Source organism: Mastacembelus armatus, chromosome 22, assembly GCF_900324485.2.
Source record: "Mastacembelus armatus chromosome 22, fMasArm1.2, whole genome shotgun sequence".
Lineage (NCBI taxonomy): Eukaryota > Metazoa > Chordata > Actinopteri > Synbranchiformes > Mastacembelidae > Mastacembelus > Mastacembelus armatus.
Window position 1 is genome coordinate 17,691,731 of NC_046654.1, and position 12,910 is coordinate 17,704,640.

Sequence of the window (12,910 nt, forward strand, 5' to 3'; positions counted from 1 at the left end):
TCAAAAAAATACCCACACATCAGCCTGCAGCAAAGGAAGTAGTTCTCCCACCTTTTCTAAACTGTTTCCACAGTCTGAGTAGTATTCCTCATGATGATGTTCTTATGTAAAATTGGTGGAGGGCCTGTATGATTAAGTACAGAGTACAGACAGTATAGAGTATATTGGCCCATATCAGCCCAACACTATGTCTGGGGCCAATTCATTTCAGTTGAAACTGTCACTAAATACTTCAAATTGTTAAGTTGTTGCTGTGGAGATCTGGCATTCAGTCTAAAACCACACTAAAGAAGGCTAACATGACATAAATCTATCAGATTTTCTTAGTATGCTACCTATCTGCCCTGCATCTGAACAAGAGGAAGATATTGTTGAGCAGCTGCAGTGCTTTTTACGTTCCTGAATGCGATTGGCCTTATTGAAAGATATGCAACCAATGAATTCATATTCTTCTCTCCACAATCCCACACACCAGAGGTCAAGAACGATCAAATTATCCCTCTGTGCTGTTGTGTTTCACTGCTTTACACGAGTCACCAAGGCAACGAGTAAATGAAATCACTGAAGGATGGTTACTTTAATTCGCTGGAGCTGTCTGCCAGTCTGGCATCCAGCCTCTTTTTAAAGCATGTTCTTGCAAAGTGGGCATCTTGATGAAGCTGCTGATTAGATTTCTATTTAAAAAGTCCAACTTGCACAAGACACTGTGACAAGAGAGCACATGTTTTCCACTGCATTGTCAGGCCAAACAAAGTCATACAGGATAGGACTGAACAGATTTCATGTTTTTATCAACAGTGTGGGAGCAAGGCAAGTATGGGGGGGGGGGGGGCTGCTCTACCCAGTTTCCTGTGTCATGCAGTGAGGTTAGGAGCCATGCATTGCTGCTTTTTGTCATGTTACATCAGAAAACAGCACATGAACTATGTTAAGGCCTGTAGCACAACAGTAAATCCCACTGTCCCTCCAGCTGAGTGTCCTCTAACCCACTCCCTACTTCCTAGTCAGCACTTTGGTGCCTACGTGTGTCCTGCTTGCAGCACCTGAGCTGTGAGATTAGCTATGCTGATCATGTTGAGCTAGGTTAAGGTATTACAACATGACAGGTGAGTGAGGCTGACAGGAAGAAAACAAAGGAAGGCAAGGGCAGTAAATGAGAAATGAGGAAAAAAACTAAAATGTAAGTGAAATGTGTGATGTGAATTCTGAACTTACTGGCTTAAGTAAACATGTGAGGTCCAGTAAATAGCTCCCCCCTCCCTGAGCTGTTTTCCTGCTAATTCTTTAGCAATAAAGTGACTCAACAATACTGAAAATGATATGAATGCACTTTTGAGCAGGTTTACAGTTCATGCCTGTGATTTAATCCACAGTGACAGCAAATAACACTACATGATGTGAGGCCTGTGCCTGGTCCAGGTATACAGTCTGATTCTAACAATAATATTTGGTTCATAATGGAGTACCCAGTTATATCACTGCTATTATTATTGTTGTTGTTGTTGTTGTTGTTGTTGTTGTTGTTATCACTCTGCTTACAGCGTTTGAACAAATTGTTGAGTGTCCTTTATTTGCAATCCTCCATTCGGATTTAGCAAAAGGTGCCTGAAGGCAGCATTAGGGCCATTCGTCCTCTTGCGTCACGTATCACGGACAGGTAAGCCTCCTGCGTAGTGTGTCAGTGGACATAATATCAGTGTGGACGGCACACAGGCGGGACGGTCTGTCTTCTATGAGGCCGATGATGTGTGATGCAGGGACACCGACGCCTGAGTGGCGCACGACGTGCGGATCCGCAGGCCTCGGTTCTGATCCATGACCCTGTTCGTCACCTCACCCTACTTTTCTCCTTGGCTCTCACTGTGACCTCTGCGCTACAGCGCCTAATAGGCTCGGTGTTTATAAGTCCCTCTTCCAAGAAACAAATTGGAGCAGTACCGTCTGACTGACAGGCATCACATAACGCTGTTTGTTGTTGATTCCAATTTTTACTTGATATCTCATTATATACTTAAAGATCAAAATTGGACTCATATAGGAACAGAACCTGTCACAGTGCCATACATCGCTTTACCCAAACTGACGCCGATGGGTGCATCTCAAATTATATTACAGCATTAATTATATGACTATGACAGATTAGATTTCCTCAAGCAATTTAGCAGAAACGGTGTCGCTTAGCAACACCGTTACCGTTTAAAAGCTGTGCCTCTGGCAGATGATAAACATTAATCATTAATTAATATCATTCAAATAAAGACTTATTGAACATCTGCGTGCTTTCTGCCGCCGTTTCACCGAACCAAAAGCTTGGAGCAGCGCTCTGAGCGCCTTACACAAGCTTCCCCACACAGGCAGCCACAGATCACTGCACGGGTCAAAAGGTAAATGCAGCGAAAACGACACCCAGTAACTCTGGAACGGGTGACATATCGGAGGGCTGCAGCACCTACTGTTTAATTGACGTGTTCACATTATGAGCAAGCACAGAAAGTCGGTCCCTCCGCGGCGAGTGGTCACCTCAGAAAACCCCCGGCACATTAGTTTCCCTCCACACAACTTCCCCGACTGAACACCGCAGCTGAAACTTTTTGAAGGGAGAGACCTGGCAGAGATATGCGCGGCAAACAGCTTTAAGAGAGCTCAGCATAACCAGTTATGGTGATACAGATTAAAATAGGACCGTAGCAGATTGGATTATACTTAATACGCTATTTCACATCGTGTAACGTGTCATATTCTGGGCGCTGCGCCCTTGTTTATGAGGTGCGTCCGAATTACAATTAGCCCACATTTCACTGAGGTTCATTTGAAGCAGCTACACTGAGCTGATGCGTAGACTTAACCAGTGGGCCACATTCATTTGACCATTAGCATGGCATCACGCTGTGTTTTGCGCTCCGCGCCACCTCACCTAATTACGCACAATGCGTAGACTCGGAGTCACACAAAAACTGAATTGTGCACAAACCCTGCATGTCCAATCATTTTCAGTGCTTTTCATTAAACGGGAACAGAAGCAGATGGAAGCCGCTGGCAGTAGAAATGGGAATGATTACATTTGAGTGGCCTCTCTCTCTCTCTCTCTCTGCCTCTGTCTCTGTTGTCAGTACATTTTCGTTTTCAAGTCGAACACAGATGTGGGTATCGAATTAGTTTAACACGGAAAACATTCAAAACGCACGTTCAGTGCTCTAAACTCAATCGTGCATGTGTGCACATGGGCCGCGCAACATGAGAGCAGCATGCGTCCATGGCGTCTTTATTTAGACCTTTAAAGTTATAATACCTCTGCTGTCCTGCACTGATAAGTAACCGGACCGGGACCAGCGCTCTACGAGCTCCGGGGTCCGGAGTGCAGTGAGCGAGGGGAGGGAATCCCTCCAGTGTCTGACGCTTCCTTTACCAAGGAAACCCACACGCGCTCTCTGACGCAACTGCCCATTTTAGGAAACATGCGTCAATGGACCGAAGCATGTCAGACAACTAGTGGACTCCACGGCAGGCAGCGACCTCCAAATATGCATTTGCCCAGGCGCATATATGTATATTTATATTTGCTCCATTTACGATGTGCGCGCTTTTCGATTATATAACCACGATCCGCTACGAGAAGGATGTTTAAAGCAGAGCTTTCTTCTTCGATGCCTTATACAGCCACGACCCCTCCCTGGACGAAGTCGCAACGCCCAGGCGTGACGTCAGCTGTTTCGTTGGTGTTGAAAAGCCGTTGCAGTTCTTCATAGTGCCATTGAAGTGAGTCATCTCTAGGAAGTGTGGTAAAAAGGAAAAGAAAAAAAAGTCAGAACTGTTCCATGAACAGCAGAGAGCTCAGATAGAGTGTGGAGTAGGCAAAACGACGGAAAATACTCAGAAGCTCAGACAGGCAATAGGTTTTAAAGCGTGCTAACCTGCGTGAGTCACTGTAACTGCAGGCTCACTTGTCTCATCTGGATTTGACTGCTGAGGGTGTGCTGCTGACTTAGGGTTGAAGTTTGCGCACCTGCGAGGATCTTTAACAGTGTAGTGTAGGTCTACCTGCGGCTCAAGAATACTAAAAGCACAAGAGCAAATAGCTTTTAAAAGTAAGGCTAACACACAGGGAAAATAATATTCTAACTTGCAATATCTGTGAGATGTTTTAGGGTAGTTTAGAGGAGCATAAGTGCACTTTGTCTCTGCCAACTCTTCTCTGGATATCTCAAATTAACAACGTCTCGAGTCAGAGGATTTTTCTGTTGGTGCCTTTTATCTGCGAGGATTTTAAAAAATCGTTTCAGAGCTCAAACAGTCTACTGAAATCTTCCTCTTTCCTGGATCATGTACCAGGAATACTCCGGGAGCTACGACACCTCGTCCCGCGGCAGCAGCACCTCTCCGGCCCAGCCAGAGTCCTTCACAAGCGGCAGCAGCACGATCGGAAGTCCGATCTCTACCTCGAGCTACCAGGTAACACTGGTCTGTCGCGACAACACCCTAACACATATTTTCCTTGAATTAATTTAAACTACATTTCAGAATTACAGATAGTTTTAACCCGCAGATTTGTTTTGTTTTGTTTTGTTTTTTTTTGATCATTCGAGCGCGCCTCCACCTTCCTTTCCCCTATTCGTCGAGGAAAAATGGAGAACCCAATAACACAGATTGCATCGGTTATTCAACAGATGCAAAAGTATTCCCGACTCATTCGAATTATGTCACAAACCGTATAGACACAGTCTGATTATTTACTATGATCCTATACTAAATTTACTCACTGACTGGTGCGCGCAGTTGATGTCGAAGACGTGCATATTTAGCACAAATTGGTATTAAACCCATGTTTTCCTGAATCTGCTCCCGTAAGGAAACTTCCTAACGTACGAGCTGCGCTGGCAGATTAAGGTGATTTGTGCGCTGTACAGAAATGATGGGATACGGTAATAGAAAACAGATTTGTTTGTAATTTCCAGATGTCAGTTTTTACCGTCTCTGTCAAGCACTGTCTTATTTTCTATCCGTGCGTAAAACAACGATTTTTGTCTTTGCGCTCGTAGCCAACGCGCATTCAGTGTAAAGAGAGAAATTTGGAGCACATACATATCATACCCTGAGCTGTTTGCATCCGCGCTTTTCTGATAATAAACAGATCAGAGATAAAAGCTTAGAATGGAAACGCAACAGGCATGTATTGCCTGACACAGCCATTAACACAATAGATAGAAGATGTTTATTTTTTCATAACCAGGAGTTAATGCACTGTGAACATCAACCGTTGTGTTGTTGCAGAGCAAATTTCATCTCAGTCAAAGATAATATTTTCTTGGCAGCAATGATGGCGAAAAGACCATGTTGTAGTCTAATTTGATCAGTCGGGGTTCGGGCTGCATATGGCACATTTCCTAAAGTGCGCACAGACAGCGGGAGCGCAGGGCTAACAGCAGCCTATATTTCCTTGGCAATGCCAATAACCGTTTTGTCGCGCTTAAACAGCAACCCATGCAACCCTTCCCTTTGGTTTCATCAAAGGTTATGCTTTAAGAGATCCCGGATGAGATTGACGCTGCACTGTTGGTGTACGTATATTCACAAATAAAAGGGTAACAGTCCGGGAAGAGGCATGTTGTTTACCTACTCCTTTTCCTTTTGTACAGTGAAATTCGATGGAAAAGCCTCACGCGACATTATGGTAAACGACTTTTGGCCCTTATCTATCATTGCTCCAGTTCCCTGTAATCACACACTGACTGCCTGTTTCCCATTAGAGCGGGTTGGAACATGACCTCTTTGTTAGGTTTATTGAGACATATCAAAACAAGACGTTTTTTTCTTTTTTTTTATTAGACCAAAAGCATTTTTATCAGACCAGAAGTTTTAGTAGGCTTCTCTGTGTTCAGTGCAATCACTGAATGTTTATGTCCTTCACATTCCACTGCACACAGCTTATTCATTTGTTGTGTTTATATAAAAGGAATTTTAATGCTCTTATGTTGAAGCCAAGCTCTTCAAAAATTCCACTCACATATTTCTGGCTAACAATCTGGCTTGTTACAGCTGGCCGCTTCCCTCTTACTGGAACTGACTGCGATTCACATGTGCTTAACAAATCCCATACACAATGACTCACCAGAAAAACAAAGTTCCAATAGACTGCCGGGATATCCGACGGAAAGTCGGGAATAACGGGGATATGGGTACGTGCGTAAGTTACGCACACAGGCAGGCAGCGTGCCTGTTTGTGGACTCCAGAGACATAAAGCAACACTGATCTGACATTTCTCGTCCCCTCGTTTTACTTCTCACTTTTGGTCATAATGTATGACTCATATTCACCCATACATGTGGACTGTACTTTTAAAAGAGAGGAGTATTTTTGTGTTTGAGGAGTTAACTGCCACATGTTTAGAGGCTTGGAGTCATATTCGTGTCTCTGGACCAGCATCTTATCATTCTGCATCATTGTATGCCTTATGATTCCCTTCCAATGACAGACATCACTAATATATTTTTTTAAATTAATGGTTCCTTCCAGTATTTAAATAATTCCTTCTGTCACTTATATTTAAAATTACAGATTTCTTACAATGCAGTAATCTCTCAGACAAATGAAGAAGGTTTATGCCATCAAATAATCTTATATATTTTAGGCTTAGCCCTTCAAAAGTGTATAATTATGTGTAGTCTGCATGTAAGACTAATATGATACTTCTGAACTCTCTTTCAAGTAAAGACATGAAATATTCAAGCACTGGTTATTGTAGTAAAGTGAGGTGCACTGGACATTTTGGGCTGTCATACAGCATGTGCCCACTCCAGGGGGTTAGCATATGCAGTGTTTTACCTATGTGGACTAAATCATTGCTTCGTGCTTGAACTGTGGAAAATGTGTGAATTGAACAATGTGGTGGTGTGAATCCGTGCAGGTGTGCTGACATTAAACCTGTCACTTTTTCTTTCTCTGTCCAGAAGTACAGGGTCGACATGCCCGGCTCCAACAGTGCCTTCATACCCACCATTAATGCAATCACGACCAGCCAAGACCTGCAGTGGATGGTGCAGCCCACCGTCATCACCTCCATGTCCAACCCTTACTCCCGCTCCCACCCGTACAGCCATCACCTGACTAATGGGCCAGGGCTGCTGGGGCACAACACGCTGGCTCGGCCTGGAGTCATCCGCTCCATTGGGGACACCAGGGGCCGACGCAAGAGAGATGAGCAGGTGAGGGGCCTGGGGTGACAGAGTGGAGAGAGTGTAAATTTGTTGCTTAAGAAGGTCCATTGCACTGAAGCAAAGCAAAACACCCTATTAGACTAATTGTAAAACACTGAAAAGGTGATTTTGATTATTACTTTTAATTTACCATAGCAATAAAGTGTCTGCAACATTGTTATTCCACTCAAAGTCGGACAGTAATATCACCTAGTTCTTGTACTGCTGCTCTTCACTTTGGATTGATTGTGTACCCATCAAGCAGCTTATTTTACCTGCCGTTTCCTTTATTCACCTGCCCTCAGCTTACCCCAGAGGAAGAGGAAAAGAGGAGGGTGAGGCGTGAGAGGAATAAGTTAGCTGCAGCCAAATGCCGCAACCGGAGGCGAGAGCTCACCGAGATGCTGCAAGGGGTGAGTAAAAACCTGGAAACCGGTGCTCAGAAGAACCAGCTCAGATCGCTGTCCTCAGTTAGGTTCAACTTTACTCATAGTAAACAACCACAAATCAGTGTTGGTGCTGGAGTGTCTTGTTCCTCTTATGCAGCAACCACTTATTGCTAGTAACCTACACTTCCTGTATTTTTGGCAAAACTTGGAAAAACATGCTTTCTGTTGATACAGAAAATGTAAAAACAAAAGAAATGATTTGTATACAGAGAATGCACATTGCACAAGAGGGAAAAAAAAGTCTTGCTCAGGAGTCTGGCAGGAGTCCAGATTTTTGAACTCCACACCTAAATTTACAACCTGGCATTACTGGTTTGACTCTGGCTGTGTCTCTGAGTGCAAGGTCTGAGTGAAAAGATGACAGGCAATGAAAAGCTTTTTGTCTCAGGGAGCTGTAGACAGAGGTAGGGCTGTCACGAGGCCCTGCCTGGCAGACAGTAACGGCATCTAAATGGACTAATTAGTGGAATTACAGTGAAGTTGAGCTTGTCAGGCCTTAAAAAACCCCCAGGAATGGAATTTGCTGTAGGCAGCTGTCTCCATGAATGCAGGACATTTTGTAAAAGGGGCAAATTGCTTGTCTCAAAATCCCACATAGAGACACGCTGCTTGCACCAACACACACACACACATGCGTGTGCGTGCACATACATATACAAACACACACACCGCACCCAACGCTTCTAGGGGGTGAAAAAAAAGCTCTTCCTTCTTCACGCCCATTTCTTTTAAAAATTCCAAATAAGGAAGTGTCATTTCCAGAGAAAAGAAAGAACAGTATTCTGATGTTTTATGGTATCTCGGATTGATATCATAAGTGTCTCACTGGGCAAGTCCTGTTTTGACTTCCTCATACCTTTGCCCATGAGTCAAAGTTTTCAGACAGTATGTCAGCTTATCATTATCTGCCCAATATCTGTGACTGGCAAAGAGCTTTTATAGGATCTTTGTCATTTATGTGATACATTAATAACATTATTGATGCAGATGTCACATCACTGAGATACAAATAGTCATTACGTCAAGCTCAAATTCAAGCCAAGGGTTTCGAGCTTATATGTAAATGGCCCTTGACAAATTCTTCCTTTAATGTGTTTCTGCTTCTGCTACTTTCTATGTTTAAGGAAAAATGGCAAACAGACAGTGCCCTCTGTTGGCCCATTGGGGGATCACACATACAAGCTGACTATATTATTATATACTTATGAAAACTTTTCATATGGCTGTACATTATCAAGCTCTGATTGGTGTGACGATCATTGCTACATCTCTGCTTTCACTTTCTTGACATTTTCTCACTGAATCCCCATTTGTCGTATTTCTTTATGTGATCTTAGACCTGATGTGCTTATAACATTTTTGGCATAGTGATTTAGGTGCCAGTGTAGCTGTTTCACTTTCTACTCTAGCTTAATGTTCCTCATTATTTCCTGTTTCTCTGTAAACAGGAGACTGAGAAGCTGGAGGAGGAGAAAGCAGACCTCCAGAAGGAGATTGAGAACCTGCAGAAGGAGAAAGACAAGCTGGAGTTCATGCTTGTTGCCCACAATCCTGTGTGCAAGCTGCCCATTGAAGAGCGCCACCAGCCAACAGGGCACCAGCAACACCAGCAGCAGCAGTGCGCCCCACTTCAGCTGACCATGCGCCCCAACATGGGCTCCCGGGCTCAAATGAACCAGGTGGTCGTGAAGCAAGAGCCAGAGGATGATGACGAGGCGGATGTGGGCAAGCTGCAGCGCTCCGTCATCAAGCCCATCTGCCTGGGTGGCAGTGGTGTGAGCAGTGGGATATACTGCACAGATGGAGACAGCCTCAACACGCCAGTGGTGGCGGCATCCACCCCTGCTGCTACGCCCAACGCGCCGAGCCTCATATTCACCTACCCAAACATGCTGGAGCCCGAGAGCCCCTCACCCTCCTCCGAGTCCTGCTCCAAGGCCCACAGGCGCAGCAGCAGCAGTGGTGACCAGTCCTCAGACTCCCTCAACTCCCCCACTCTCCTGGCCCTCTGAGCGAAGGGTCGGCTTGGCGCAGCTGACAAAACACTGTGGCTGAAGGCAAGCATGAGGATCGACTGCGCGCCCACCCATTCTCTTCTAGTGTCTTTTAAAGACCCAAGAGCACATTCAAGTCCAGACCAAGCTGACCATGTGAGCCGTTTCCCCTCCACAGGGAAACCCACAAGGGCTATGCCGCATATTCCTTTTTGTTCAGCTTCAGTGTAACAATTTTTTAATTTGTCAACGTGTGCTTCAATCCTAAAAAAAGTGTCATCCCTTTGCCATTTCAACTCCAGAGTGTCAACTTGTTTACTGGGTAGACTATTCTGAAGAAAGACATGCCTAAATCTGGCAATTGTGACTTGTGATTATAACTAGAGAGCGGGATTCTTAATATTATTTTTTGAAAATGTTTAAAAAGCCATGTGGCTGACACTTGCACTCTGCCAAGACGAATCAATAAATCACTAAACGAGGTCAGCATTCTACTGGAATTTCTGATGGGAGACAGAGACAATGAGCAAAGACTTCATCTCATCTTTTTTCCCATTTAGATTTGTCTTTTCCTAACTCGGACCTTGATTCAGGAATCGCTACTAAAAAAAAAAAAGTGTGTACACATTTTTCTGATGTTATTTCCATCATGTTAATTGTATTTATGGCCTGTGCTGATTAAATTTTATAAAGTGTTTTGTTGAGACATTGTCCTCTCCTTAATCTGCCTGTAGAAAAGCAAACTGGTCATCTGCAGGGTGACTTACACACTCCTCAGTGTTGCAAAGGATACAAGCCAACTTTAAATCAATGACTAGTTCCTCAGTACTCTATTTTTGCCATAGCGGCTTGACTTTACAGTAGTATTGGTGTGCTTTTCCTCAGTGATTCTGTACCTGAATTTTACAACCTGTTTATGACTAAGTGTATGTGATTTACATTGATGTCAGGGATATCTCTTATATGTAGTAGAAACCCTATTTGAAGAGCATTGTGGGACTGCAGGCTGTTGAATGGTCTAGCCAAAGTGTTGCAGAGGTGGTACTATGTGTGGAGGGGAAGAAAACACACCATCGCTTCTTTGTGTCTCATCAAGAAAGAAAGGTTCTTCTTTCGCTCAGACATAAAAAAAAAAAAAAAACAGTTTGAACAAAACACCTCCTCCACCAGATTGTTCTTTGTTCCTCACATTCTCTAAATAGAGTTCTTACCTTTTTCAACACTGCCTCTGAAGGGCAGGTCAGGTTTCAAAAAAGCCAAAAAGGTTTGTATGACACAGGTAATCCCGTGATTCATCTTTGTCTAAACAGAGGGATTTTGCTCAAATTTGCAAAAGCCACTGTGGTCTAGACTGTCGCCAGCTGCCAATGATGTCAACCCTGTTTATACTGTGTTTGTAAATCTGTCACATTTAGTAAAGGAATGATGTTTAAATTCAACTCAGATGTGCTGATTTATGGGTGTATGGACATATGCCAACATGGAGGTACTCGGTAGAAACTTAGTGGAAGCAGTAATGGCTTTAAACATGGGCAAGACAGTTGACTTTTTGACTCTAAAGAAGGGATAAGAAGACTTTCTCTACAGCTGGCCTGAGATGAGAGAGGAGACACCTTGAGAAAATGTAATATTTCTATGAAGCACTTCTTTTTCATTCTTTTTACATGTGTATCTGAAACGGATGAGGGATATCAATACTGTGCACTGAGAAGGACACAACAGTGATATGTGGGACTTTTTTGTTTACTTCAGACATTCCTAATGAATATACTGTCAGGGGTTAAAGGTGTCATCTTTGTTCAAACCCTTTCCTTTAACAGAAGAATAGAAATTGTGGTTGGAAACCTTTTTGTTGCGCTGGATGCAGAAAACAGACTGAAATTGAACACAAGCTGCTGCTACTGGTTTGGGAAGGCTATGTGATGCAACAGGAAATCTTTGATTCTGTTTGTAAAGAGGTGAAATGATAACCAAAAAAAAATTACTGTGGGCGAGTCTGATATGTCTGTATGTTGAAATATTTGGAAGCCCCTTGACACACATAGGAAAGCCATTGACTGTAGATCTTTTACTGTATATGTCACCTGCTGTCTGTCACCTGTTTTCAACTACTATTACTTCTTTTCCAAATGCTTTAACTGTTTAAAATGATTCAAAATGAATAAAAACAGCAATATGTATAGCAGTGTTTGTTAATTTAAATGAATAAAAAAAATAAATAAATAAAAAAAAATCATTTTCAACTAAGATTGTTTTGTTTTTGTTGAGAATTTCACTAAATTTATTAGGCCAAATTAGCAAAATAAGATTAGTAGACAAGATAAAACTGGGTTTGAAAAAAGGAAAAGAAAAAATGATGAACGACAAAGATAGAGATAGAAGTAAATAAAATGTAGTCTTAGGAATATTTCTGAGCTTTTTCAGGAGCCCAATTGCTTTGCTTCTTTGAAACATCTCGGTTCTAAAGCACAGGGTATAATAACCAATGTAATGGGGAAAAACCAATGTAGAAAATAACATTTAATATGTAGTATAGACAGTGTTTAATGTAATAGTTCTGTTATGTTGGTGTTTGTTGCAGTAGTTTTAACTTAAATATCCCACAGCTAATTAACATGAAAAATGTTTAAATAGCTTTAGACTTTGTCCACAATATATAACTGCACATGCCTGTGATCCTCACTGAATGACTACTTTTGGTCTGCCACGTTGATGTACTACACATTTATCAATAGAATTAAAGTATATAGGATGTATCAGTTACATTTGCCCCAGAATTGAAAAAATCTTGTTTTTTATCTATTGTGATTTGGCGCTATACAAATAAAATTGAATTGAATTGAATTGAATTATCTAGAAACCAAGAGACAACAGATATATTCTAAATTAATGTCAGCACTGCTGGGAATTACTGTGCTATTGCTGCATGCTTTGACCATCCCCAGTAAGTGGAAGAGGACAGAACATTACATTACATTACATTACATTACATTATATTATAATCAGTATTTCAGTAGTTTTACTTTGAAAGTGTCTTTTATGCTGCCCCTGCTGGTGAAGTGAAGAATTGTGATTGGAGTATTTGAAATCCTGAGTGTTTACCGCACTCATGTGGTTGCAGGAGGGAGTTACAGCTCTACAGCATGACAGAGTTAATTTAGCTAACCACATACTGGGCAAAAGCTGAAACAGGTCAATAAAATGATTAAGATTATTAAAATTACAATTTAATGGTATGGAATCAGATTAATTTCATTGAACCCTCAATATTATATG

The 12,910-nt window shown here is 42.4% G+C and overlaps 1 protein-coding gene across 3 annotated transcripts; it reads left to right on the forward strand.

Moving 5' to 3' along the window:
* Positions 1-3,762: 3,762 nt before the first annotated feature.
* On the forward strand, positions 3,763-11,814 carry fosl2 (FOS like 2, AP-1 transcription factor subunit). Of its 3 annotated transcripts, none has more exons than XM_026300784.1 (5): positions 3,763-4,237; positions 4,330-4,449; positions 6,946-7,200; positions 7,497-7,604; positions 9,089-11,814. In XM_026300784.1, the coding sequence occupies exons 3-5, from the start codon at positions 6,961-6,963 to the stop codon at positions 9,650-9,652; spliced, it is 912 nt and encodes a 303-aa protein (XP_026156569.1). In that variant the 5' UTR covers positions 3,763-4,237; positions 4,330-4,449; positions 6,946-6,960; the 3' UTR covers positions 9,653-11,814. The 3 variants fall into 3 exon arrangements, with proteins under 3 accessions (XP_026156569.1, XP_026156577.1, XP_026156560.1); XM_026300792.1 differs by having other exon boundaries at positions 3,763-4,085; XM_026300775.1 differs by having other exon boundaries at positions 3,763-4,449.
* The last annotated feature ends 1,096 nt before the right edge of the window (positions 11,815-12,910 follow it).

Coding starts and splice junctions, on each gene's coding strand:
- fosl2 (XM_026300775.1), top strand. CDS start 4,321: ATGTACCAGGAATACTCCGGGAGCTACGACACCTCGTCCCGCGGCAGC. Junction 4,450..6,945: donor TCTCTACCTCGAGCTACCAG/GTAACACTGGTC, acceptor TTCTCTGTCCAG/AAGTACAGGGTCGACATGCC. Junction 7,605..9,088: donor TCACCGAGATGCTGCAAGGG/GTGAGTAAAAAC, acceptor CTCTGTAAACAG/GAGACTGAGAAGCTGGAGGA.